The 25,880-nt window shown below is 54.1% G+C and overlaps 1 protein-coding gene across 2 annotated transcripts in view; it reads left to right on the top strand.

Annotated features, from left to right (window-relative positions):
* Nucleotides 1–25,546, top strand: part of SPSB4 (splA/ryanodine receptor domain and SOCS box containing 4) — a 90,927-nt gene extending 65,381 nt beyond the window's left edge. For both annotated transcript variants that reach the window (XR_007908737.3, XM_008266252.5), the window contains one exon: nucleotides 24,306–25,546. Coding sequence is in view for 1 of the 2 variants with exons in the window: in XM_008266252.5 (XP_008264474.3) it covers nucleotides 24,306–24,433 (128 nt within the window). In the remaining variant the exon portion in view is untranslated. The remainder of the gene's footprint in view (nucleotides 1–24,305) is intronic.
* Nucleotides 25,547–25,880: the final 334 nt, after the last annotated feature.

The raw sequence follows: 25,880 nt of genomic DNA, 5'->3' as shown, positions 1-25,880 counted from the left end.
AGCAACAAGGGAGACAGTTCTTGGGTTTCCGGGACTGGGTCCTGCATGTGAATGTGGACCTCTAACTAGTGGGGCATCCTTACAGCCCCTCCTCTGGGTCATTTGGAGATTTTGAGGTTCATTTGGAGATTTCCATTTTTTCTCAACAGTGGATTCTCACTCTGCATGGGCTAATGTTTAAAATTCCAGATGGAATGAGCAAGTGGACAAGGCCTTGGAGACTATGATCTCTGCCCCGCCAGCAGGGTCTTGCCAAGTTAACATAGTTAACTTCTAGGGCTAAGGAGCCTCTGCCTGACAACCCCTTCCCATGAGCGCCCCATTGCCACAGGATTCCCAGGCAGACAGACAGGCTGGCAGCCAAGGTAGAGGCCCAGATGACACCTGTCCATGAATAATCCACAAAATCAATTATGCACAGCCAGGCAGTGCACTGGGCCAGGCCCTGCGTGTGTGTGGCTGGGCGCCTCCGCTGACATTACTTCTGTCTGCAGGACTTCCCTTCCTAATGTATTTTTCTCAAGCTAATATTAAAATTTAACTTGCCGAGCATTCAAAAGAGGCCAAAAGGAGAGGTAGTATAAGAGCGGAGACCAGAGTTTTGGTGGATAACACAGGTGGAAGGCCTGGGTTGAGTTTAATAAAGGGCTGTAACAAGTGCAGTAGGCGTAGGAGAGAGAGAGAGAGAGAGAGAGAGAGAGAGAGAATAACAGGTGTTGGGGCCAGCTATGGCGTTGGGGAAGTACACACAGCAGAGAGGTACTGGAGGTGAGATTTAAAGATGTTTCGAGATGGAGAAGGCCAAGAAAGCATTTCAAGGGAGGGCACAGCATGTGCAAAAGCACTGAGGCTTTCAAATACGTAGCAGAGTTCAGGAGATGACAAGAAGTCCAGAGTGCACATGAAGGAGAGCGTAGCCAGTAAAGGTCCCGATCACGGAGGGTTGCCCCACTATCTAACTGATCGTTATTGATAGAGTCATTGGTTAGAACCGAGGCCTTTGGAGTCCAGTTTTCTAAAATTTAGATGTTACTGTTTTAAATACATTCATTAGGCTAATTAAAGTGTAATAGTGATAAGTCTCCTGCTTGCCCTTGTTCCCAGCCACCCTCCCCAGAGGCAGCCAACGGAGTCCGATCCCTGTGCATTCCCCTAAGCTGTGTCACACAGATAGCCAAGCAGCAGCTTTCCCAGCACACCTGGTGCAGGCCGGGCTGCTTTCCCTTGTCTTGGAGGTGACTCGGCACGTGGAGAGCGTCCACTTTGTTGTCCCCGTGCTGGGAGCTCTGCTGCAGAGTCCCAGCCGTACAGCAGCTCAGCCGCCTTCTCATGCAGCTCCTTGCTGTGATTACAGTGGACGAGCCTGAGGCCCAGCTATGGTGGGAAGCAGACCCAAGTTCAACCAGCTGCTCTGGGGCTAAGCCAGGACTCAAACTCAAGTCCACCTCCTGCTTCTCCCCTCGGCCAGCTGGGCCCGCTTCCTGGCCTCAGTCGTTGTCCTGTGTCAGCTAATGGGTTGGAGAAGGTGGTGAAGGTCAGGCTGCCATTTTTTGTAGCTGTTGTGTGCAGGCAGCTGATGTAGCCAGTGTGTGATTTCGGTCTCCCCTGGTAATCTTCATATTAGTGTTAGCTGCCTCTTCCCTCTTCTCCTCCTCCTCCTCTTCCGCCTCCACCCCACCCTGGGCCCGGCAACTGTCACTATGGCAACGAGGGCCTTCCGTCAAAAAGTGGCCTTCCAGGTATTTTATTTTGGGCCCCAATTAAGCAGGGCAGGCCGCAGGCTGGGAGCAGTGTGGGAAGTGTGTTTTACGGCCTGTGAGAGAGCCCAGGTGCTATTTATAGCTCCTTAATCGGTGTTGCTAAATGGGGTCTTAATGCAGGTCCCGTGGCAACTGTGCTCTTTCATCCTGGAGAATCTCCTCCAGCCACACTCCCTCCATCTGTCAGCCCGAGGGCAACGGGGCCTCTGTGCGCAGCAGCTGTCTGCAGGCTGCCTGGCCCTTCTGCCCTCCTCCTGGCACTGGCCAGCCCCTTGCAGCCCTGCCTTTGGGGATGTTTGGGCCACAGCTGTCACTTCCGTCAGGAACCTGGAGTCCTCAGGAGGCCATCTGTCCCAGGGCTGGGATTGTGTCCCAGCCTCCCTACCCACCCAGCCAGGCTGGGATGAGGGACACATGTGAATGTGAATGAATCTGCATTTTGATGGATCCTCAGAAAATCCTTTCTGTTAATACTCAGATCTGATGAGTTAACAGGCAGTTTCACTCACTGACACCCTCGTGTCTTGTAGCTGGGGAAACTGAGGCTGAGAGGAGAGGGAATTAACAGCTGTCTGTTGCTGGGCATTGTCTTGGAGCTTTTACATGTGCATCTCGTCCAGTCTTCACATGCTGTGTCTGACAGAGGATCAGCCTTGTCCCTGCACTAACAGATACCCCAGGTCTCAGCAGACTGTAGACAAGCCCGGCTTGGTTTGGCCCAGCCCACACTGGGTACCTGTCACATGGCGGCTGGAGGCTCTTGCCGCAAGGTGCGTGTCCTCGCTTCAGGTCCAGGGCAGAAGGAGCAGCTCCAGTGGGCACTGGTGGAAAAGAGAAGGCAGCCAAGTCCTTGCTGACTGCGGCGGCTTCTGTCTGCCAGTGACACACATCAGTGCCACTGCATCCCCTCAGCCAAGGCAGGCGTTAAGTCCATACCAAACTTCAGCGGAATAGGAAAGGGCAAGCTGGTGTGTGTGCAGAGGGCACAGCTAGAATATCTGAGAGTAGCCCTAATGACCTCCACAGAAGCCAGGAGTCCTGCAGGTGAAGCCATATGCCCAGATGCCGCCTTCCAAGTGGCATAGCAAGGATTTGAACTCTCGGCTGCTTCCCCCAGAAACCCGTTCCTTTTCCCTGTGTAGGCAGGCAGACTTCTGGCTTGAATCCTATCTCCAGTATTCAGCAGCTCTGTTGCCCATTTTCGGCAAGTCACTTAACCTCACAGAGTTTATCCAGGAGACAGATGCTTGTGCAGGACAGAGTTCTAAAAACCAAAACTGTATTCCTATGTTTGGGGCAAACTGCTGCAGCAGCCAGACTCAACCTGAACTGAGACTATTTATAGCCATTCCTTAGTTTACTTGGTGTGAATATTCATAAGCTTCACTATGGAAATATTAATGTGTTTATTGCAGGTGCTGCCCAGGACCTCTGGGGATCTTATGCAAAGCAGGGAATACTCAACCTAATTAAGCTCTGGATCAGCTCTGGAATGTTCTTTTTTGGGATAAGGGACAGTGGACCTGTAGCACCTCCCTCCTGGGGTTGTCACGAGGATAAGGGAGATGATGGGTGAAAAATTCTGAGCCCAGGGCCCAGCGCAGAGTGAGTGTTCCCTGCTTGGTGGTTTTGGTACGGCAGGAACGAGGATGGGCTGTGAGAGGGCCCCCAAGCTGAAAGTGCGGCCAGCAAGGCATGGGAGCGCTCCTGTCTATGCAGAACTGAGCTTAGCAGCTCCAAGTATTCTATCCTAGTAAACAGAGGGTCTTTAGGGCCTTGTTAAGCCTGGAGTGTGTTTTTGGAATGATTCATTCTGACAGCAAATGGGGTGTTGGTGAAAGTCCTCAGCAATGGCAAGTGCTTTGTATGTATAAGGCATTGTTCTCACGCTTCTTAAATTTAAAAGTGTGGGCTCTTTCCTTGGGACAAGAGTCTGAGATTTTATCACTTCTCAGAATCATGGAACTTGAGAGGGGCTTCGAAAACCCTGTGCCTCCAAGGACCTCAGAGCCCTACCTTGCCATTGGAACTTGAGACCCCACCCTCCACTTTTTTTGTTTTTGAAATAACTTATTGGCATTTGTTTATTTGAAAAGCAGAGAGACAGAGAGCTCCTATCTTCTAGTTTACTCCCCAGATATCCTCAATGGCCAGGGCTGGGCCAGGCCAAAGCCAGGAGCACAGGACTCAATCTGGGTCTCCCAAGTGCCTGGCAGAGACAAGTACTTGAGCCTCAAGTACCAGTTGCCTCCCAGGATGCACATTAGCAAGAAACTGGAATCAGGAGCAGGACCAGGACTGAAACGCAGTCACTCCCATATGGATGTGCTTGTCCCAAGCAGCAGCTTAACTGCTGTGCCACACACCTGCCCCTCCACCCTCCTCTCTGATCAGCTTCCCTTCTTAGCGCTAAGTAGACTGGAGTTCCGGGTAAAAGTTCATTTATCAAAAGGGTTTCAATGCTTTGGAAAAAAGCCCTTTTCTCTCAGAGCTGTGCCGGAGTGGTGGTTAGGACCTGGGTTAGAGCAGGTAAGTGAGGTTAGATGTCGCACCCCCTCTTCGTGGAGGAACGACACAGGACCCTGCGCTGTTCTTTCGTCTGCTCGGCCCTCCCCGGGTTTGCTGCTGGTTCTTCCCGGGTTGGCTACTGTCCCTTCCACCTCCGTGGAAGGGCGGTTCCCCCTGGCCACATTCCCCACTTCCGCAGGGGAGCGGCACACCGCCGGCCGGCTCTCTCGGGGGCTGCACAGATGTTCCCTTAGATGTTCCCGGTGCATGTTGTCTCTCTCCTCCTTTATAGTCCTCCTCCGCCAATCCTAACTCGGCTGCCCACACGCCGAGTATGCTGCTCTCCTCCAATCAGGAGCAGGTCCTGCAGCTTGTCAAGTTGGTGAGAGGCAGCTGGGTAGAAGCTGTTGCCTCCTCTCCCAGCGCCATATTGTGGGAGAGCAGATGCATAGAATAAGTCTTAATTCCAGTAACTCAGTCCAGTCTGGGTTGCTCCCCACAGTTAGACCCAGCTGATTACTCACTAGCTCCTGGTTGACTCACTCGCTAGCTCCAGGGCCCTGTAGGTAGGTTGTGACTCATTTTCCTTATCTGTAAATGAAGATACTAAGAGTTTTTGTGAGTTAATTTGCAGGAAGTTGTAGAAACAGTGTTGGGGCAGTAAATATGGTGTAGGTGCAGGTTTTTAGTCTTTTTTGCAGAGCCAGTTCCCGGACCTTCCGTCTCTCACTCTGAGTCTTGTGCCATTACTTGGTGGATTTGTCCCCTCTGCACTTCCTGGACCATCCTATCAGTGACCTGCAGTGAGTTCCAGAGGTACCAGACCTTGCTTCTCTCCAGCCCCACAATGGACAGGCAATGCTTGGAGTAGCAGAGCCTGCAGCAGACTGCTTCTGGCCTCAAAGAGCCTCTCCCTAGCTTCTCAGGGTCCTCCAAGGCCTCCTCAGGTAGCTAGAATGATGGGCCAGTGCCTTCTTTCCCACAACCCTCCATAGATGCCTTGAAAGCCCTTCCAAATTACCCAGTTGCTCCCTCATTTTCTGGGTGTCTTCTCATGAACAAAAGGTCAGGAAGCAGTGATTTGGATTCAGTGCAAGGATCAAAGCCACAGTGAAACGCCACTTCACACCCAGTGGGACAGCCGAGACAGAGAAACAAAAGCAAAACAGAGAGTGACAGCCATTGGGGAGGATGTATAGAAATTGCTGGTGATGGTGTAAAATTAGGCAGCCACTGTGGAAAAACGGTTTGGCAGCTCCTCAGAAAGTTAAACCTAGATTCACCATTTGACCCAGCAGTCCCACCAAGAGAAATGAAACAGACATTCAAATACTTGATGGGAGTATCCCAGCACACCATTCATAAATAGCCCCCAATGGATACACAAATGTGGCATATCAATACAATGAAACACTTTTTAGCCACAAACAGAAATGAAGTTCTCATATCCACTGCAACTTGGATACATCTTGAGGACAAAAACCATATACAAAAGGTCACGTGTACATTGATATGATTCCACTTACATGGAATATCTATAACAGGTGAAATCACAGACAGAGACAAATTCACAGTTTCCAGAGACTAGAGGAATGGGGAATGGGTAGTGACTGCTTCCAGATGCAGGGTTTCCTTTGGGAGTCACAAAAAGTGTTGGAACTTGACAGAGTTAGGTAATGGTTACACAGCCTATGGATGCCCTAAATGTTCCTGAATTAGATTCTTTAAAATAGTTGTTTTTAATTAAATTGTTTGAAAGGCAGAGTGACAGAGAAATTGAGAGAGATCTTGCACCCACTGGTTCACTCTCCAAAGGCTGCAAAAGCCAGGGCTGGTCCAGGCTGAAGCCAGGAGCCAGGAATTCCATCCTAATCTCCCACATGGGTTGTGGGGCCCCAAACACTTGGGCCATCTTCCCACTGCCTTCCCAGACACATTAGCAAGAAGCTGGATCTGAAGCATGGAGGCCAGGAGTCTCACTGGGACTCTGATATGGGATGCCAGTGTCTCATGCCGCAGCTTTACACTCTGCACCACAACACCAGCCCCTAAAACAGTTAATTTTATGTTACTTAAACTTCCTCTCAATTTAAAAATAATAAGAAAATTCAATGCAAGGGGGTTGTCACCAGAGCTGAGCCCACAGGATAATTGTGCCATGTAGAAAGCTATCAGAGCAGTGAACTCGGTCACTCTGAGCACAGCACTAAGAGAGCACTCTGTTCCTGAGACCCTCAGGAAACCATGCTTATGAAACGGAGGGCGTCTGAGTGTTTTCCACCCCACCCCCTAGCATTTGATCTGGGACATAACATCCTCAAGAAATCGGGGTTCCTGCTGGTAATGGACAAAACATGGCATCAGTCCTGCACTCACTGCCCTGCAATACCGTGCAAGTAGCTTACCGTCTGTGCTTAGTTTTCCTTGCTGCAAAGTAACATGGGGCCATAGTGCTGGGAGGGAGGCTGCATCTGGGCCAGGTAGGGCCAGCAGGACACATGAACAGGGCTCAGCCAGGACAGCTGCTGCTGGTCTTGGGCAGTTAATTATTGTTATCAGGTCAAGGGGACTCTCAGTCTGTGTTCCTTTGGGAAACTGGTTTTCCCACTACCTGAATGAGCTAAGGTGTTTTTTTACCCTTTACCTAGTTCACACGTACAAAAAGAGTTACTTTTCCTCTGTCATTATTTTTCTCTACCAGTACATTTTTATTAACCTCTAACATCTGCTACCCCTTATCATGTGGAATAAAATAAGAAATAAGGCATCTGATTTCATGGAAAACCAGATGTTGTTGGCATTCTATACCAAATCCCTCTGTGTTTTGGTGTCAGATAGTGTCTTGTGATGAACACACCAGGGCAGGGGTTGGGGGTGATAGCCTGCCCTTACCTGGGTGACCCCGGAAACCACATGACCTCTGTACCTGAGCAGCCTCATCCCCAAAGTGAGGGTGGAAGAGGTCCCTACCACATAGGGCACTGAGGAACACACAAGGTACTGCAGGCCAGTTGCTCAGCATGGCTGCTGGCACAGAGCTCCTCTGAATTGGACATTACCTGGGTGGTGGTGGCAGCAGTGGACTGTCAGTCTGGGGCCACGCCCCCCCCACCCCCGCCACCACCTAGGTTACACACTTTCCCTGATTCACTGCCCATGCAAGGACCAGTGGGTATGAAGAAACAGCTGCTTTTGGTCAGCAGGTGGCTGGAACTTTACAGTCAGATGCTTAGAATCCACAGCAAGACCACTGAGAGAGAAGGTGGGTTTTTTAGCTGTTTCCATGTCGTGATGGGTGTCACAGTCACTGGTGGCATCCCATCTAGGCTGTGCTTCTGTGGCGGGTCTGAGCTCTGGCAGTTTACTGAGGGTGGGTGACAGTTTACTGAGGCAGTGCGTGAGCTTCGCCAGCAGAGTTCAGGGCTGGGGCTGGGCCTGAAAATATTTTGTTTGGTCATACTAAATTAAAATTACGTGGAAATGTAAGATAAGAATCAAGACTTCTAGCTCTTTTTGAATGAGCAGGAAACCTGGTACCACAGGGCCCTCTGTCCTGCTCAGAGCTCAGGCCAGGACTACATAGGGGTCTCCTTGCACTCTCTCGGGCTTCCACAGCACTCCCACTACCCATTGCCCACACCTGCTCCTTGTCATGCACTTAGATTACTGCCTGGCCCCATAGGCCTTGACATTTGCAGTGTAACATGTAAATATACACATATAGGGCCAGGAATTGGGTGCAGTGGTTAAGATGCTACTTGGAACACCTGTATTCCATACCAGTGCCTGGTTTGAGTCTCAGCTCCCGCACTTCCTATCCAGATTACTGCTAATGTGTGCTGCTTGGGAGGCAGCAATGATGGCTTAAGTTCTTGGGTCCCTGTCACCCATGTAGAAGGTCCAGATTGAGTTCTAAGCTCCTAAAGTCAGTTTGGCCCAGCTGTGAATTTTGCAAGCATTTGGGGGGTGAACCAACAGGTGAAAGAGTGATCTCTCTCTCTCTCTTCCTCTCTCTGCCTGTCAAATAAAATGAAAAAGAAAACATTTGAAAATAAAATGCAAACATACGTGTGGCACTGAGATGGTTTTTATGCATACACTGGTCATTAACTCGAAAAAGCTACCTGAAATAAGAAAGCATTTGCCTTGAAACCAGAAGGGCAAATAGAGCTGTCATTTCCAAAAATGCCCGAATTATTCTGTACTGTGGCAGTTCATGCACTGAAAATATTTATTTGCAGCCCTCCTCCTTTACCACTAAGTAGACACAGCTTTCCTCTTCTGGAGCTATCTCATAAATACTGGCTTTCTCTTGGGCCTAATTGGATCCTTTGACTAAAGGAGGGAGGGGGCTAGGGTGAGAAAACTAGGCTGGCTCCATCCAAGAATCCAGTTTACTCATCAGTTTGCTTAAGTCAAGAAAAACAAGCTTCCACCACCCTCCTCTGGGCCTGCTTCTGAGCTCACACTTGGAAAGGTCAAACAAACACAATAAATCCATTAGAAGGCCTTCATATGAAACCCCTGGGGCTTATGCTGCTTAGCAAGAGGCTAAGGTGATGACATTTCCCAAGTGGAAGGAAGTTTGCCTGCTCTTGGTGATTTACTCACAAACAGGAGTCAGCGGAGCCAGTCGGCCTCGGTGGTAGTGAGGAACATCACACTGGCTGCTTTGGAAGAAGGCATGGGGCCGGGGGCGGGGGCTGTTCTGGTATGGAGCCTGGGTGGAGAAGATCTTTTCGTGGAATTCGTGTTGGCTTCCTTCTCTTCGGTTCTTCAGGCCAAAAAGTCAAGATACCAGGCAAATCGGACCCCTTAGAAACTCCTCTACTCTGCAGGGCCTTTCACTTTGGGCCAGCTCACCGTCCCCCTGCCAATCTGTGGCTGAGCTTTGTGGCATCAGTGTTCTCTCCAGTCCATGCAGGCATCTCCAGTGCACAGAAAACGGGCCAGCACCACCACATGGGGCAGGGCTGAGGGTCCTGACATGGGGCCACTGAAACCAGGTATCAGAGTCAGTAGGACTTGAGATGAGGTTTCTTTTGCAGTGACCATCACCTCCCCGCCCCAGAAGAGCTGGCAATAGAGAGCACCTAAACCGAACGGCCCAGTTTCCCATCCCATTGTCACCACTTACCTGGGCCTTGAGCTGGTTCCTTAATGTCTCTTTCCCTGTTTCCCCCAACCTGTAGATTGGCTTTTTTTTTTTTTTTTTTTTTTGACAGGCAGAGTGGATAGTGAGAGAGAGAGAGAAAGGTCTTCCTTTGCCGTTGGTTCACCCTCCAATGGCCGCCACGGCCGGTGCGCTGCAGCCGGCGCATTGCGCTGATCCGATGGCAGGAGCCAGGTGCTTCTCCTGGTCTCCCATGCGGGTGCAGGGCCCAAGCCTTGGGCCATCCTCCACTGCACTCCCTGGCCACAGCAGAGAGCTGGCCTGGAAGAGGGGCAACCGGGACAGAATCCGGTGCCCCGACCGGGACTAGAACCCAGTGTGCCGGCGCCGCAAGGCGGAGGATTAGCCTATTGAGCCGCGGTGACGGCCTAGATTGGCTTTCATAATAGTAGCTACCTCATTGGGTTATTGTAGAGATTAAATATAGTGAGGCATAAGTGGTCACTTCACAGGTTTGTTGGTAAATTGAATTAAAAGATAAATTTATGGTGGCGCCAAAGAACTTTGAAATCCGCGCTTAGTTTCTTCACAATCTGCATTTCCATGAACGTTTTGAAGTACTCTGCTGTAAAGTCCTTGCAAGGGCACATGGCATAGAAGGGGCTGTGGAAGTCCTTGCTGCAACTCTTCACATTATTGCCAAAATACAGCCGAGAGTCCAGTAAGAGCACCCAAATGGACGTTGATGATATGTCCACACTATTGGGTTTCCTGGTGAGATGGGAAGGTCGGTCCTGCAGCATGGAGCAGGCGGGTGGATAGGGCTGGAGCCTGCGGTCACTCAGACCTCTGCTGGGAGACACCTGTGGCCATCAGCGTACAGGCCTTCTACCTGAGGGTCCACTCCTCAGGGCTCTACTCCAGCTGCCTCCTTCTGTGCCTTGTCACAAGGACTCTGCCTGCTCTGAAACACTAACAGCTGTCACGGATTGACTGCAGAGGCCAGGAGCCCCTGCCCTGTGAAGCCAGGACCTCCCTCATCAGGTCTTACAGCCCCAGGCCTGGGCTCCTTCTTCCTTCCAGCACCACCTTCCCCCAGGCAGTGCCAAGTTGTAAGAAAGCAAGAGGGACTCTGTTATTATTCTCCAGCTAGAACTTAACTGTAAATCATCTGGCCGAGCTCTTGTTTGAGTTAGAGTGAGGCCAGTTCATAACTTGCCATGTTTGCTTTTGCTCTCTTTGTTTTTCGCTGAACTTGTGATACACAGAAATGGATCAGAACCAGTCCATAGTTGTAAGACACAGTTGTTCACGTGAGTCCCCTGAAAACCCTCTTTCATTCTGATTTGCTTATTTATGTGCTGACTCCTTTAGAATCTAACGCACCCCTTGAATCCACCTCCCAGTCCAAGGACCAGAACCTTGACCACTGAATATCTCTGAGTTTGTGTTGTCTTTTGCTCTGTTGCCAGTAGATTTTTCACATAGAGAAGAGTGCCTGAACACTGCCTTGTTTCATTTTGGTTGTCGTGTGGAACGCCCTAATTTTTTGCACCTGTGCCAGGACCCTCCTGGATTCACTGCTGCAGCTTTAAGTAACCTGATACCCGGTAGGCAAGTCCTGCTGCCCCCACACTCCATCTTCTGCTTTAAAAGGGGTTAGGCCCAGAGGATGGGCAATCGCAGAGGGCCCCAGCTCTGCTCTGGGTGGGGCTGTCTCTGCAAGGCCCCAGCAGCTCACCCCATTTGGATGTCTTTCTGCCCATATATCTGTAGGGCAGCCAGGTTGTCCCAGGGCCACAGAGGCAAAGCAGCCAGGGGATGCTGGAAAGATCCATGCTGCGGGTGCACACTGGTCCAGGCTCTCCCCTCATGACCAGGGGCTGGCCCTGTCCAGGGTCGGGGTGTCTAGCCATCACACAGCTCTTGCAGCAGCTCCAAGTTGAGCACAGTTTTCTGGGAGGATTTTCAGTTGAGTCAAGAACATCCCTCTCCCAGAGTAAGGAACTGGTACAGCATCTTCCTAATTCTGGGTGCCTGAGGGGACCTCACTGGAGGGCTCGCCGGCCAACTTAGGGCACAGTGAAAGGGGTAGTTTTTTTAAAAAAAAAAAAAAAAAAAAGTTCTCGCCAGCCTCCCAAGAGCTGGGCTGCAGCTCCTCTGTAGAGACGGGGGCTCATCTCGGCCGATCCTCTGTCCCAGACACCAGACTTCTCATCCCATGGACCTCGAGCAGTAATGCCTGGGCAGCAAGCTCAAGCCCAGTGCCTGCCCGCAGGAGTTCACGGTCCACAGGGACGTGATTCCATAGCAGTTCAGGAGGCCAGGGATTTTTCAGAGGCTGGGGGCAGGGAGTCCATGGTCCCCGAACTCCAAATTAGGGCAGTGAAATCTGGCAGCAGGGGAGAATGTTTCAAACTGGGGTCGTCCCATGAATTCTCAGGTTTCCTCATCAGAATGTTGAAAACCCCTCAAAGGCCTTTGCTGGGTGTAAGTGAGTTGTACCAGGCGGGGAGGGAAGAGGAAGGAGACGGAGGGCAGTTGTTCTTCCTAACAGAGTCGGGAAGGTGCCAGAGGGCTGGGTGTGAGGATAGAAAGTCGGAATAGGGCAGACATGTCCAGGCCTGAAAGCTCAGGACTGGGCAGGGCTTGGAGTTCATGAGTGTGTCTGAAAGTCTAGGCCTGGGAGCCTGGTGACATGGCCCCAAGGACAGGAATCCTAATGGAGAAGGAGGAAGAACTTGATGTCATTGCTGAGTGTTGGAATATCTTTGAGGTAACCCGTTGGACTGGGCCTGTAGGCCCAGAATCACTGCTGATTCTTTTTTTTTTTTTTTTTAAGATTTTATTTATTTGAGAGGTAGAGTTACAGACAGTGAGAGGGAGAGACAGAGAGCAAGGTCTTCCATCCATTGGTTCACTCCCCAAACGGCCGGAACGGCCGGAGTTGCACCAATCCGAAGCCAGGAGCCAGGTGCTTCTTCCTGGTCTCCCGCATGGGTGCAGGGGCCCAAGGACTTAGGCCATCTTCTACTGCTTTCCCAGGCCATAGCAGAGAGCCGGATTGGAAGAGGAGCAACCGGGACTAGAACGGGCACTCCAATGGGATGCTGGCGCCACAGGTGGATGATTAACCTACTGTGCCACGGCGCCAGCCCCACTGCTGATTCTTATGCAGGAGGCCTGGGTGGGCCCCGGAATCCTGCATTTCCAGCAGATTCCTAGGCAAAGCCAATGGTTCTGCAGGCCCTGGAACAGAGGACAGACATCAGTCACGTGTGACAGTGTCCTCAATTTGGGGGCATACATATTGAACTGAAGCGTGTCAACTTGCAAAACAGTTGGAGAGAGACTCTCCATAGAATCATGATAATTGTGTGGGAATACCAGAGCAATGGGAATTCGGGAGTCATGATAAACTGTGGGTGTATTCAAACAGGTTCACGCAAGGGGAAGTTTTTAAAGGCAAGAGAGGGGGGTTACATGAGCTGTTGTGACACAGCAAGCCTTGGCTACCAGGTGTGATAACAGGGTGCTGTCTGTCTGAGTGGAACAGACCATTCTGGGCAGATGCCGGGGGGAGTCGTTTTTGTATAAGGTTTTGCTCCTGACAGTCTTTGTGCAAAGTTCTTTTCTCAGCTCAGTCACTTGTTGATTTTATTTACTTTTGGTTAAGGCTCCACAAAAGTGACTGTATTTTGATTTTGACAGTTTTCATGGCTGTGCTGTGTCCTTTTAGTTTCTCCCCAAAATAAAAATGCCTTAAGTGTCAGGAACACCAGTACTGAACATTGTGATTATAATTTAGGGATACAAAAAATGGAAGGGGAGATGGGCCTTTTCGTAACATTTCCATTTATTTATTTTTTTAATTTTTCACTGAATGAATGTCCGTCTTTTCTCTACTTGGTCAGTTTTCTTATCTGCTTGATCTTATGATTTATTTATTTATTTATTTATTTATTTGACAGGTAGAGTTATAGAGAGAGAGAGACAGAGAGAAAGGTCTTCCTTCCATTGGTTCACTCCCCAAATGGCCGCTACGGCCGGCCCTGTGCCGATCCGAAGCCAGGAGCCAGGTGCTCCTTCCTTGTCTTCCATGCGGGTGCAGGGGCCCAAGCACTTGGGCCATCTTCTGCTGCTATCCCAGGCCACAGCAGAGAGCTGGACTAGAAGAGGAGCAACCAGTACTAGAACCAGCACCCATATGGGATGCCAGCGCTGCAGGCGGAGGATTAACCAAGTGAGCCATGGCGCTGGCCCTAATGTTTCCATTTAAAGAACTAATTGTTCTACCTTTCACAGGTACACCTGTGGTTGTAAACGATTGGGTGGAGCCATATTGTTCTTTCTTTCTCCCCTGAAGTGGATTTTCTTTGAAGTTAACTCTTCCTCTGCTTTTCCCTTGTGCACTTACCTGGGCAGTGTTGTGGGACTTGCCATCAGGCCTGAGTGGCTGAAGTTGCAGTGATACTATTCTGTGTCTTTCCAAATCAGAGGGATGAAAAGCCTAGAAACCAGGACTCCTGCCCGCCTCCTCACAACACCTGAGGTGTACTCAGTCTACCCTTTGGTGTGAATCTAAGTCAACACATGCCACCTTCCAGGAGTCAACAAGGCTGGGTCCTGTCCAGAGCTTTCTCCAGGGACTGGCCCTGCTCTGACCACAGACAAGCAAGGGCCGGGGTCCCGCTCCTACCTCTGTTGTTGAGCTCCCTCTGAACTTTGATGTGACTTGGTTTTCTTTGGAGGTTTTAGGAAACATTCCAGTTCCTCCTCCATGTGGCTGTGGAGGTCATGTGGAGAGCAGGTGGGTGCCCCCAGATGGCCTTGAAAGACCAGCTGAGAAGGGAGCTCTGGCTCCTTCTTGCTACCCACCGAGATGCTCCCGAGACTGGGGCTCCATGGTGCACTACAAGGGAATGAAACGAGCTGCCGCATCTCAGAGCCAACCAGACGCTGTTCAGTGGCCTCAGCTGGGAGAGAGAAGCCCAGAGAAGGAAGGACTTTTTCAGGGTGCCAGGGGCTGAGAGAGGAGCCGAGGCTCTACCTGCTGGTTTCTGAGCCCAGGTCACCTCCCTGCCTTCCCTTGCCTGAAGGGTAGTGCTCAGCTTTGAGACCACAGCTCCAGAGACCACAGGATTCCTGGCTACTACCCAGGACCTCAGGCCTGCTACCACCAGCCCACTGCCTCCGAGTCTCTGTGGTGCCCGTGTCCCACCGCCTTCTCCCTGGTCAGGGCCACCCCCACCCTGCTGGCCTCTGGTGGGGCAGAAGTGGAGCGAGGTCCAGGTCCTGGGGCTTGTCACGCCTGGGGCAGAGAGAGGGTGGAGCAGGGAGCTGGACCCCCAGGACAGAGCCCTCACTCCCTCCTGGTTCCACCTCGTTCTGAAAGAAGTGGTGACTCCCAGAAAGCCAGAGGGGGCTGCTGCCCCCATGCCCAGTGGGCACTAGGAGAGCAAGGAATTAGTTCCTGGGGCGTCAGGGAGCACCAGAAGAGGCTTTTACAGGATTCCCGCAAGGACAGAAGTTGCATGAGGCCTCCGAGGGGAAAGTGAAAGCGAAGCTTGGGCTCTGTGCTCGATCACACATTGTACTGGCTGAGCAGTGGAAGTGCTGGACCCTGAGCCACACAGACCCAACCCGAACCCAGCTCCCACCCCGCTGGCCGAGGCAGGCCATGGGGTCTCTCGACACCAGAGAGCCAGGTAGAGCCCCTCGCCCAGACTGGCACGCCGAGCAAGAGCCTCTCCCCCATCACGTCCCCGATGGTTCACTGGCACCTGTCCTGCCAGGCTGCCCACTCCCCGTGTGCCCCTCCTGTCAGCCCCAAACAGAACTCAGCCTCTTCGTTTTCTCCTGTGCAGCCTGGCCCCCCTCGATGGCCACCAGTTTTCTTTTTTTTTCTTTTCTTTCTTTTTTTTTTTTTTTTTTTTGACAGGCAGAGTGGATAGTGAGAGAAAGAGACAGAGAGAAAGGTCTTCCTTTGCCGTTGGTTCACCCTCCAATGGCCGCTGCGGCCGGTGCGCTGCGCTGATCCAATGGCAGGAGCCAGGTGCTTCTCCTGGTCTCCCATGGGGTGCAGGGCCCAAGGACTTGGGCCATCCTCCACTGCATTCCCGGGCCACAGCAGAGAGCTGGCCTGGAAGAGGGGCAACCGGGACAGAATCCGGCGCCCCAACCGGGACTAGAACCTGCTGTGCCGGCGCCGCAAGGCGGAGGATTAGCCTAGTGAGCTGCGGCACCGGGCCGGCCACCAGTTTTCCACAGTAGACCATGCCCCAGGCTTCATGGGCTCAGAGGGGAGGCTGATGGGGTCATTGGGAAGTGGCCCCATCCTTGCTTCCTCCCAGCCCTTCCGGACCCTGGGGATCATACAGTTCTGAGCGAGGTCTTGACTTGGGTGGTTCCGTCTGGTACTGCAGGGTCCAGTGTCCCCAGAGGCCCCAGCCCTGTCCTGTCCACCACAGTGTGGCATGCTGTGGGCTTGTCCCATGAACATCCTGTGGCCGATGCAGATACGGACTGAGACACCTAGAGTGCAGGGCCTGCTCCCAGTGAAGTGAGGAGCCTCACTGTTTTGTTTTAAATAGACTAGAATTTCTCCAACAGTGGATTGTTCCTTCCTCAAAGCATCATTTGGGGAAATTCTGAACTTTTATTCAGTGTTACACACATTTTAGGGACATGCTTGGGGAGCAGTAGACATCCGTGCCTGTGCTTGAGCTAATTCCTCCTCCTTGGCCTCCTCCAGGGAGCCATCCTGGATGCCTGGCTGGGTGAGCTGCCCCTTGTCCTGGCACTCACAGTTCCTCACAATGCCTTCTCTTAATGCCCCAGCCTGTTGGCAGTCCCTGGGGCCCTGTGTGTCCACCCATGTTCCCGCAGGACAAGGCAAGCCTTGAGTCAGGAGATGGTGCATGTGTGTATGTGCTCCCAGCATCCATGTGGAAACGTGATCCCCAGTGCAGCCATCAGAAGAGAGGGACTTGGGGAAGTGATGAGGTCACAAGGGCTCTGCCAGGTGACTGCTTCTAGGAATCCGCCTCAAAGGCTCCAAGGAGCCAGCTCGCCTCCTTTGGCTCCTCCACTTGCTGCCATGTGAGGAGGCAGAGACCAGGCCCTCACCAGATAGAACCTGCAGAGCCTCCAGGACTGCGAGAAATGAACTTCCATTCTTTATAAGCCGTGCAGTCGCAGGTATTTTTTTATAGCAACAGGAAGAGACTGAGCCTGTGTGATGAGCAGCAGTCAGGTGGGATTTCATCCTGAGTCCATCCGTGAAACAGCCCTGGACCTCTGGTATCCCTCCAGCCTCTCCTGGAGAAGCGTTAATGGCTAGAGGAGCCTGGCTTTGACTTTGCAGTGGAGAGAGGCTGAGCTAGGATTCACCTCCAGTACAGCTCCCCATTCCCCAGCCTGGGCCCCCAGAGGCTGGCCAGGAATGGACCTTTGTCCCCTCCTTGCTCCTTCCCCAACCCAAACACAGAGGTTTCTCAAAGCTGTGTCTGCTTGGATTTCAGAAGGCCTAACAGGTGCCAAGGCCTCAAATCCCCAGGAGGCTCTGAGTTCCTGGTGCCCACCAGGAACCACCATTCTTCCCCACAGCTGGGAGAGGGTCAGTAGCAGTCACTCATCAGGCTTTAACAGGGGTGGGGGGGTGGCAGCAAAGTGAGCAGCAAACCTGCAGCTCCAGCCCTGCCATGACCTTGGCTAGGAAGGCTCTAGATGTGGGGTTCAGGTTGCCAGATCCCTCGTTCCTTTGACAATGCTAATGTGAACCCATAGCCAAAGTGAGCCTCACTGGGTAAACCTGAGTAAGGCCTCTGAGCAGCCAGCACTGCCTTTGATAATAACAGCAAGCAAGAGCCAACCTGTCCTCTGGGCCTGGCCCAGCCCTGCCTCCCCCAGGAAGCCTACCTGGCCTCAGTCCAAAGCTCAGGAGGCACAACGTGGGCTCTGTCTCCAAGGCTCATCTTGTGTTTATCTCACAGGTATCAATTGCTTTCCCATTCACATCTTCATGTGCATTTTTTCTATCAAACTTAATTTGATTTGGTCCAGCCAGGATGAACTGTGATTTCTGTTCGGCCAAACATAAACCAGTGGAAGGGCGCCTGAGGCATCCTGCCAAGTCCTTTGCCACTCTGACAGACACTGGGGCTGGGAGGAAGGTGAGGCCACTCTGCCAGCTGCTGGCTGAGCCCAGGGCTTCCGGCAGTCCAGGCACGTTCTGCTCAGTTGTACACCAAGGTCAGGAAGGGGACCGGGTCCACTGCGGGCCCTGAGCACAACTGAGCAGAGCTGAGCTGCAGTCACTTCATTTCCCAGTCCCCAGCCGTGCACTTCCACTGCCCCTCACTGGTGGCACCATCGTGCCCGCCTGAGCCCATACCCCGGCTGCTTCTCAGCTAGGTGAGCAGAAAGAGGGCTCTGAGGCCTGCAGGTTTCCTGAGGGGGAGTAATAGAGACTCAGATGGGGGAATGGGCATGCAGAGGTGATGCTGAGGCCTATGTGTGGCCCAGGGTGGGCAGCTGGGAGGAGGAAAAGGTCCCTGAGGCTTAGACAGCGTGGTGAGAGCTGTCTCACAGATGTGTCAACAGGGGTGGCAGGCATGGGTGGAGAGGGGCCCGGGAGGCCAAGCCAAAGCCCCGGACAGACGAGGGGCTGAGGTCAGGATGACAGCAGCAAGGAGCGAGGAAAAGCCAAGGCGTGTGCTGGGAGCACACAGGCAGGAGGCTCTCCCGCGAGCAGCTGGCGGGACAGCGCTTCCTCCGTGATGGGCAGCGGCGAGGGGCCCTGCCCCGCTCCCAGAGAAGGCTGCAGGGCACTGTGTCTTGGGAGAGCATGCTGTGTTCAGTTGAGGCTGGAGGTGGAGGCAGCTCTCAGAGAAGCTGGGGTGCAGTTTCCCGTGTTTGGAGTGGCGGCTGCAGAGGGCACGGGGAAGAACTGTGTGAGGGCTGAGGCTGGCGGTGAGGAGGCCCCGAGCAGTCCGGGGAGGCTTTAGGTGAGAATACTCTCTCGGACCCCTTTCACTGAGTCAAGGAGCTGGTGTGTGGGCCGGACCCTCGGCTCTTCACCCAAATGGAAGTGTCTCTCCTTTCCCACCAGTGCTGGGTGGAAGGTTTTGCTTGAGTTCCATTTGTCTTCTCTGTTGGACCTCAGTACTGACCAGGTGACTCCCAGAGGCTGCCCACCTTTACCAAGGTTGGACTCAGGCTTCTGCTGGGGCAGAGGTAGGAACCAGCTGCCCCAGGGGTTGGGATGACAGCTCCTGAAAGGGCCCCCCAGTATTTGCTCCATGGAGCCTGGGGCCTCTCTGGAGCTCATTTGGTGAGAGCCATGCTCATACCAGGTGGCCAGGGCTGCCAGGTTCTCTGCTTAGTTTCTCTACCACCTGGCCGCCTGCTTTCCGTCCTCCTGGAATTTACCCAGATGCCCAGCCTGCTGACCGCCGTCCTTGTTTCCCAGCACTGTTATCATGTCTTTCACACCTCTCTCCTGCTATTTCAGGGAGCCGCTGGGAGGGAGAGTAGAGTGGGGGCCCAGCGCAACTGAGAAACTGAGCTGGAATCTTTCTGGCACCGCATGTGCTGGGTTCTCCCCTCCGGAGGTCCCCGTCCTCGCTCTGCGCCGTTGCTAGGGCAGGCCGGGCCTTGTTTAGGGCTGTTTTCCCGAGCAACACTCCTCTGTGCACACGAAGTAACTTGATAGCCGTCTGTCCCAGGAAAGAATGCGGCCCCACCTGGGCTGTGGGGACCGTCTGTGCTGATGAACGTCCCTGGCGCCGAGTTCATCCAAAGATGCTGCTTCTGTCCCAGCCCTAGTCACAACCCCTTTCTGCTGGGGAAGCAGTAAAACTTGTCAAGAGGAAACTCTCAGATTCCAGCTGCTTTATTCATGTGAGCCGAGGCCCCTGCTGGCCAGGAGGGCCTCTCAGTGCAGGGCTGGGAGTCTTCCAGGCCGTGCCACTGCAGGTCACATGCGCTCGTCCATTGGCGCGCTGTCCGTGGGCTCACACCTGACGGGGCAGCCGCAGGCCCAGGGCAGGAGCTGACACTTGCCTGGCGTCCTGAAGCAGAGGCAAGCAAGCTCCTGGCAAGCAGCGTGGGGAGGGAGTTCGGGGCGAGAGGAGCCACATGAGACGGGGCCAGAGATGTGAATGTGATATCCTGATGGCCAAATGGGTGAGTGGTGAGCGCAGGGTTGAATGTGCCCGTGACTGCACGCACGTGTGACTTCTCACCTCTCTTTCTGAAAACAAGCCGGACCCTGGTCTCCTGCAGCTCAGGCTTCAGGGCTGCCACTCAGACCTTTCTCCATCTGCCGACCCTTGTCTAAAACTATCACAAGGAATTTCACTTCCTGACCTAAAATGTTGGCTTTGTTTTTCAAAAAGTAAATGAAGGGTGAGGGTGTCCTGGTGTCCCCCAGCCCCTGCCAGGGAGGCAGCTCAAGCCACCAGTCCTGCGCCCAGCCCTCCACCCGTTTCCGTCACAGACACAGATGTCATGGCCAGACGAGCTAACCTCCCTTTCATTGACAGCAAAACAGAGTCCCTGGGAAGTCCTGTGGCTCACCCAGGGTCATGCTGTGGAATTAAGGAAAGTTCAGGTCACTGGAGAAATGATTGCCGTGTGATATTTTTAGCCCAGAACCAGACATAGCGTCCTGGCTCCGCTGAATCTTCATCGAGAGCAGAGCAGTGCTGTCAGCTAGGATGATGAGCCGAGGCAGATCGGGAGCCGCCGTCTGTAAATGAGGCTATTTTTAAAGCGACCTCTCGGGTGGACGGCCTGAGACGAGGCACACTCCTCAGGCAAGGAGCAGGTCGTGCCTGCAGTGGCGTCGTCACAGCAGCCTGGGGCGGAGGTGTGGCTGTCCCAGTCACACAGACAAGACGGATGCATCCCCACACAGATGAGCCAGTGGGACTGGGCCACCGCTGGTGGGAGCCAGAACCGGGATTCCAAGCCCCCCTGCCCGACTCAGCTGCACTGGGACAGGCAGGCGGGGGACTGGCTTGTGGGAGTGAGCTGAGGTCCTGACTCGGGGTCTTCTTTCCTTTCCTGGAAACTTGGTTTTGAAGTGTGAGCCACATGCAGAAGGCACAGGGTCTTAGGTGGTGTTTACACACGGGGCACGCTAATAGAACCAGAACTCACAGCAGGAGGCAGAGCTGCACCCAGTCCCCAGGTGCCCTTGTCTCCCTCCCCCGCACTCCGCCTGCCACTGCCCTAACTTCATGTCCTGCCCTCGCACTCTGTACAGCAGAGATTTCACACCAGATGTACTTTTCTTCCGCTCAGAATGACGTCTGGGCGATGCATGCGTTTCCTCATGCAGCCGTGGCTCCGTCCTGCTCACGGCTGACGGGGCTTCCACTCCGGTGAAGAAGGACAGTGGACTTGCTGCTCGGGTTGGGTGCCGTGACAAGCAGTGTGGGAGCGGTGGGCAGCGGTGGGCAGCGGTGAGCTGGGACGGGTCGGAGCTACAGGTCAGAGGCCGAGCCCCCAGACTCCTTTAGTTCTCCCAGGGTGTCTCAGAGGGAGGCTACGTGCAGCCTCAGTGCAGGCTCTCGGGCTCTGACTCCCACGCCTTGCCGCTTCTTGGAGCCAGTGATTGTTTAGAGATTTCAATGAGATTAAACCTAACCTAGCAAGGATGGCAGAACAGCTGCCTGATAAATGTGGTTCGCATGTAAGACAGTTCTAGCTTCCAACTACCCGGCACACTTCCTGGCTGCGTGTTGGTAGGCAAGTGGTGTGCCGTGTCTGATTCACCTTCCTCCTCCTTAAGCTGGGAATGGTGAGAGCAGTTCCCACCCCAGGGGTGGTTGTGATGAGTTTGCTGCCTGCATGCTTGGGAGTTGATACAGACAAGAAAGGTGGGCCTTCAGCAAAGAGTACTTGCGATTGTATGGCATCCTCACCTTGCCTGGTGAATAACAGTTGCAAATTAAAGAAGTTTCTTCCTCACACTCAGACAAGGAAGCAAGCGCTGGTGCAACAGGAACTAAAAGGAGATCATGGAAGCTGGCTGTGGGAGGATCAGCTTCGTCAAGTTACTGAAGACCGAGGGGTGGCCAGGGGATCCCAATGCTTGATTTACTGGGTGCAAACCTGTGGCCAGTAGTGAGCTGGATGGGAGACAGAGAGGAGGGGGGACAAGGAGGGCTGCTTCTGGAGGAGAGATTGGGACACCCTGAAGGAGGGGTCAAGTGTTGGCCTGGGCACATTGACTGTGTGAATTGTGGGGGCAGGGGTTGACCTAGAAAACAAAGGATAGGGCCGGTGCTGTGGCTCAGTGGGCTAAGTCTCCGCCTGCAGTGCCAGCATCCCATATAGGCTCTGGTTCGAGTCCTGGCTGCTCCTCTTCTGATCCAGCTCTCTGCTATGGCCTGGGAAAGCAGTGGAAGATGGCCCATGTGCTTGGGCCCCTGTACCCACATGGGAGACCCAGAAGAATCTCCTGGCTGTTGCCGCCATTTGGGGAGTGAAACAGCAGATAGAAGACCTCTCTTGACCTCTCTTGACCTCTCTTGCTCTCTCTCTGTAACTCTACCATTCAAATAAATAAAGAATGCACCTGGGAGCCAGTGTGGTAGCTCAGCAGATTAAGCCCCCACTTTTGATGCCAGCATCCCATATCAGAGTGCCTGTTTGAGTTCCAGCTGCTTCACTTCTAATTCAGTTAATGCACCTGGGAAGGCAGTAGAAGATGGCCCCAAGTACTTGGCTCCCTATTAACCATGTGGGAGACCAGAATGGAGCCCCTGACTTCTGGCTTCAGCCTGGCCCAGTCCTAGCTATTGCAGACATTTGGGGAGTGAACCAATGGATGGAAGACTGCTCGCCTACTCTCTCTCTCTCTGTGTGTGTGTGTGTGTGTGTGTGTGTGTGTGTGTATGTATGTTTCTCCCTCTCTTACCAGTGTTCTGCCTTTCGAATCAACAAACTTTTTTTTGAAAAAGAGAGGATGGCCAGGCCTCCCCTGGCAACCTTACTGAGGATTAAGGGAGGCTACGGAGGTAAAAGTGATGTTGTTAATGCTCCGTGCACATAGCCTGGGGGTCTCACCTCCAGTAGAAACTCTCACGCATGTGTCAAGTGCGACTTGAATTTTGATAGCCCTACTTTTAACTGCATGGCTCAAGTCAGTGAAAACCCCTGTGAAACACTCTGGAGCACATTCCCTTCCCTATTGCTATCGCAGCTCTTAATGTTTACCACTTTAGAGTTTTATTGTATCTTAGAATATTCTAGAATTTTTTTAAGATTTACTTTTTGAAAGGCAAAGTGAGAGAGAGAAAGAGAGAACCATCTGCTGGTTCACTATCCAGATGGCCACAACAGGCAGGGCTGGGTCAGGCCAAAGCCAGGAGCCAGGAACTCCATCTGGGTCTCCCACGTGGATGGCAGGAGCCCAGGCCCTTGGGCCATCTTCTGCTGCTTCCTTCCCCAGGCACATTAGCAGGGGGCTGGACCAGAAGCAGAGCAGTCGGACTTGAACTGGTGCTCTGATACGGCATGTAGCATCACAAGAAGCAGCTCAACCCACTGTGCCACACATTGGCCCCATAGAATGCTTTCAAAATACCACTGGTTCTGGCCGGCGCCACAGCTCACTTGGCTAATCCTCCACCTGCGGCACCGGCAGCCCGGGTTCTAGTCCTGGTTGGGGTGCCGGATTCTGTTCTGGTTGCTCCTCTTCCAGGCCAGCTCTCTGCTGTGGCCCGGGAGTGCAGTGGAGGATGGCCCAAGTGTTTGGGCCCTGCACCCACACGGGAGACCAGGAGGAAGCACCTGGCTCCTGGCTTTGGATCGGCGCAGCGCGCCAGCCGTAGCAACCATTTGGGGGGTGACCCAACAGAAAAGGAAGACCTTTCTCTCTTTCTCACTGTCTAACTCTGCCTGTCAAAAAAAAAAAAAAAAAAATCACTGGTTCTTTTGTCACCAAGTAGTGAGCTGCAGGTTTGGGTGCCAGGATGTTCCTGGAGGCGCAGAGGGAAACCAGCAGACACGTGACCACCGCCCTTCATTCCTCATGCAACGGATGCCACCTGGCCACTGCCCCTCTCCCTCCGAACCCCTGGTCTGACCCAGTGTGTGCCTCGCTGCCTCGGAGGCCAGCTCCACTCACAAGCCTGTGCACTCCCGTTCACCCTTAAAACTCTACTGGGCAGCCTCTCGCTGAAGAGTTCACACAGCTGTCTCGTACAGGAGCTGCCAGTGTCTGTCCCCGTGCGCACAGGGACTTCTGCCTCTGTTATACTCTATTAACAGTATTCCCCTGCTTAAAATCCCGGACTGACAGCCCTGCCCCACTTCCAGGTTTCCCCTGCCCTGGCCTAGTTATCTCTGTGTCTCCAGGGCCAGCCGGAAACTGGGAAGAGAGCGAGCTTAGGAAGCATGTCCACGATGAAGCTAGGGGAGCTCTGTGCAGCCGGTCCTGTGACCAGAGGCGCCGTTGCTTACAGATCTTAATTTATGAGTGTTTCCAGAACTAGGCGTTGGAAGAACATGCGTCCTTCCTCTGGCAGAGCAAGGAAGCCCCAGGGAAACAGCAGGGCTCGCTGGGCTCGCCAGCAGCCCCTCAGGGCCTGACCTGAGGAAGAGGAAGGCCCCACAGAGCCGCCAGAGGCCGCAGCTGAAACCTTGTGGTCAATACTTCTCCGAGCTGCCCGAAGCACCTGTGTCAGACACAACTCTTGGCGGAACCGTGTTCATCCGTGCTGTGGGCGCTGCCGCCCCTTCGCCCCTTCTTTCCTTACTGTTGCTGGCCGCTCCCCGCCTATGTGACTCACGGGTTCTTCAGTCTGACGGACACTGATCTAGGCCGAGGAGAAGCCCGGGACCCTGTGCGGGGGCGGGCGGGGGCGGGGGCCGTGCGGGCAGACTCTAACCACTGCTCTCTCTTGCAGCCGAGCCCCTGCCGCTGATGGACCTGTGCCGGAGATCCATCCGCTCTGCCCTGGGCCGCCCGCGCCTGCGGGACATCAGCTCCCTGCCCCTGCCTCAGTCTCTCAAAAACTACCTGCAGTACCAGTGAGCCACAGCCCGACCCTCGCGGTCACACGGTGCATTCAGGAAGGGCTGTCCCAGGACTTCAGTTCTCTGAGAGGCCGCGGCCTGCTACAGACTTCGGGAAGGAGGAGGAGCCTGCCGGCTCAGCACCGACGCCCGGAAGGCAGACTCCTGCGTGGAAGCCACGGAGCCGCTGGCCCGGAGCCTGTTCCCTGCGGAAGCCCTGCATCCCGGCAGGGACCCGGCGGCCGCCCATGTTGACCACAGACCCTGTTTCCTCACTCGAGAGAAAGAACAAAACGCTGGGGCAGGAGACTTTGTCCTGGGCTTCCGGTCGCAGGCAGGGCCAGGGGAAGATGGCCTCGGGGGCCCCGCCCTCGCCAGGGCAGCCGCCGACTGGCGAGGGGACAAAGCCCCGCTCAGGCCTTGCGGATTCCCTCTCTGGACTCTGGACGTGGTTTACTCACCCCTTCCCTGCGCCCTGCCCTAGCCCCAGCCCCGAGCCCTGGCCCCTTGGCCACCCCTGGCCACCCCTGGCCACCCCTGGCCACCGGCGCCCAGGGCCCGCGGCTCGGTGATTGGGATTCTCAGCAGCGTTTGCATTGTCAGGGAGGAGTGTGGGGAGCACGGAAGTCCAAAGGTGCTAATGGGCGAGGGGGTGGGGCACCGTGACAGCCGAGCCCCCGTGTCCTCACGCCGGGGGAGCCCTCCGGGGCCCGTTCAGGGTGCAGCCTGGCTGTCACAAAGCTTTCTTTGAGCGAATTATTTTTTCACTTTAGGAAACTTGTACGAGTTTGTTCCTTGTTTCAAATGTGTGTGTGATGTGCTGTTTATTTATCAGCCTGGGGGCCGTGGGGGCGGCCTTGTCGCTGGAAGGGGGGCTGTGGGGACACATCCTCCACCCGCCGGGAGCCTGGTCCGCTCCTGGGAATGCTGCTGCTGCCGCCGCCGCTACTGCCGCCACCGCCACCATTTGGCGCCTCTCGTATGCCCCGGGCGCACTCTGCCCACACTCGCGTCTGGCCAGACGTGGCCACAGCAGTGAGATCCCAGAGCCCCAGGCCGCGCTGCCTGCCCCCACCTCAATGTGAATCTGACCGCGAATGAGGAGCGTTTCTAATAAAGTCTGTCCACGGTCCCCCGCCGTCCACCGCGTGCTCTGTGGGGAGAGCTGCTGCCGCCCTCGGCTCAGTCTCAGACTTCAGAGCCGACACTTGGCCTCCCTTGTGTGCAGAAGGCTGTCCTCGCGTCCTTGATGGTGGAAGCACAGTCGCTTCCTGGGGCCACGCCGCGCTGCCCAAGGGGAGACTGCCATGGGAGGCCCGGGCCAGGCAGGGCCAACCTTCAGGGCACTGCTTTCCAGGTGGAACTGGAGGGGCCATGGTGAGCACACCCTTCACAAGGGGCAGCACCTATCCCTCGAGGGCGAGTCTGAGGCGAGAGGCTGAGGGCAGGCGGCAAGTCAGCAGTGG

Source organism: Oryctolagus cuniculus, chromosome 4 (genome assembly GCF_051225735.1).
Source record: "Oryctolagus cuniculus isolate XC-2025 breed Fujian yellow rabbit chromosome 4, ASM5122573v1, whole genome shotgun sequence".
NCBI lineage: Eukaryota > Metazoa > Chordata > Mammalia > Lagomorpha > Leporidae > Oryctolagus > Oryctolagus cuniculus.
This window is presented reverse-complemented; position numbering and strand designations above follow the sequence as displayed.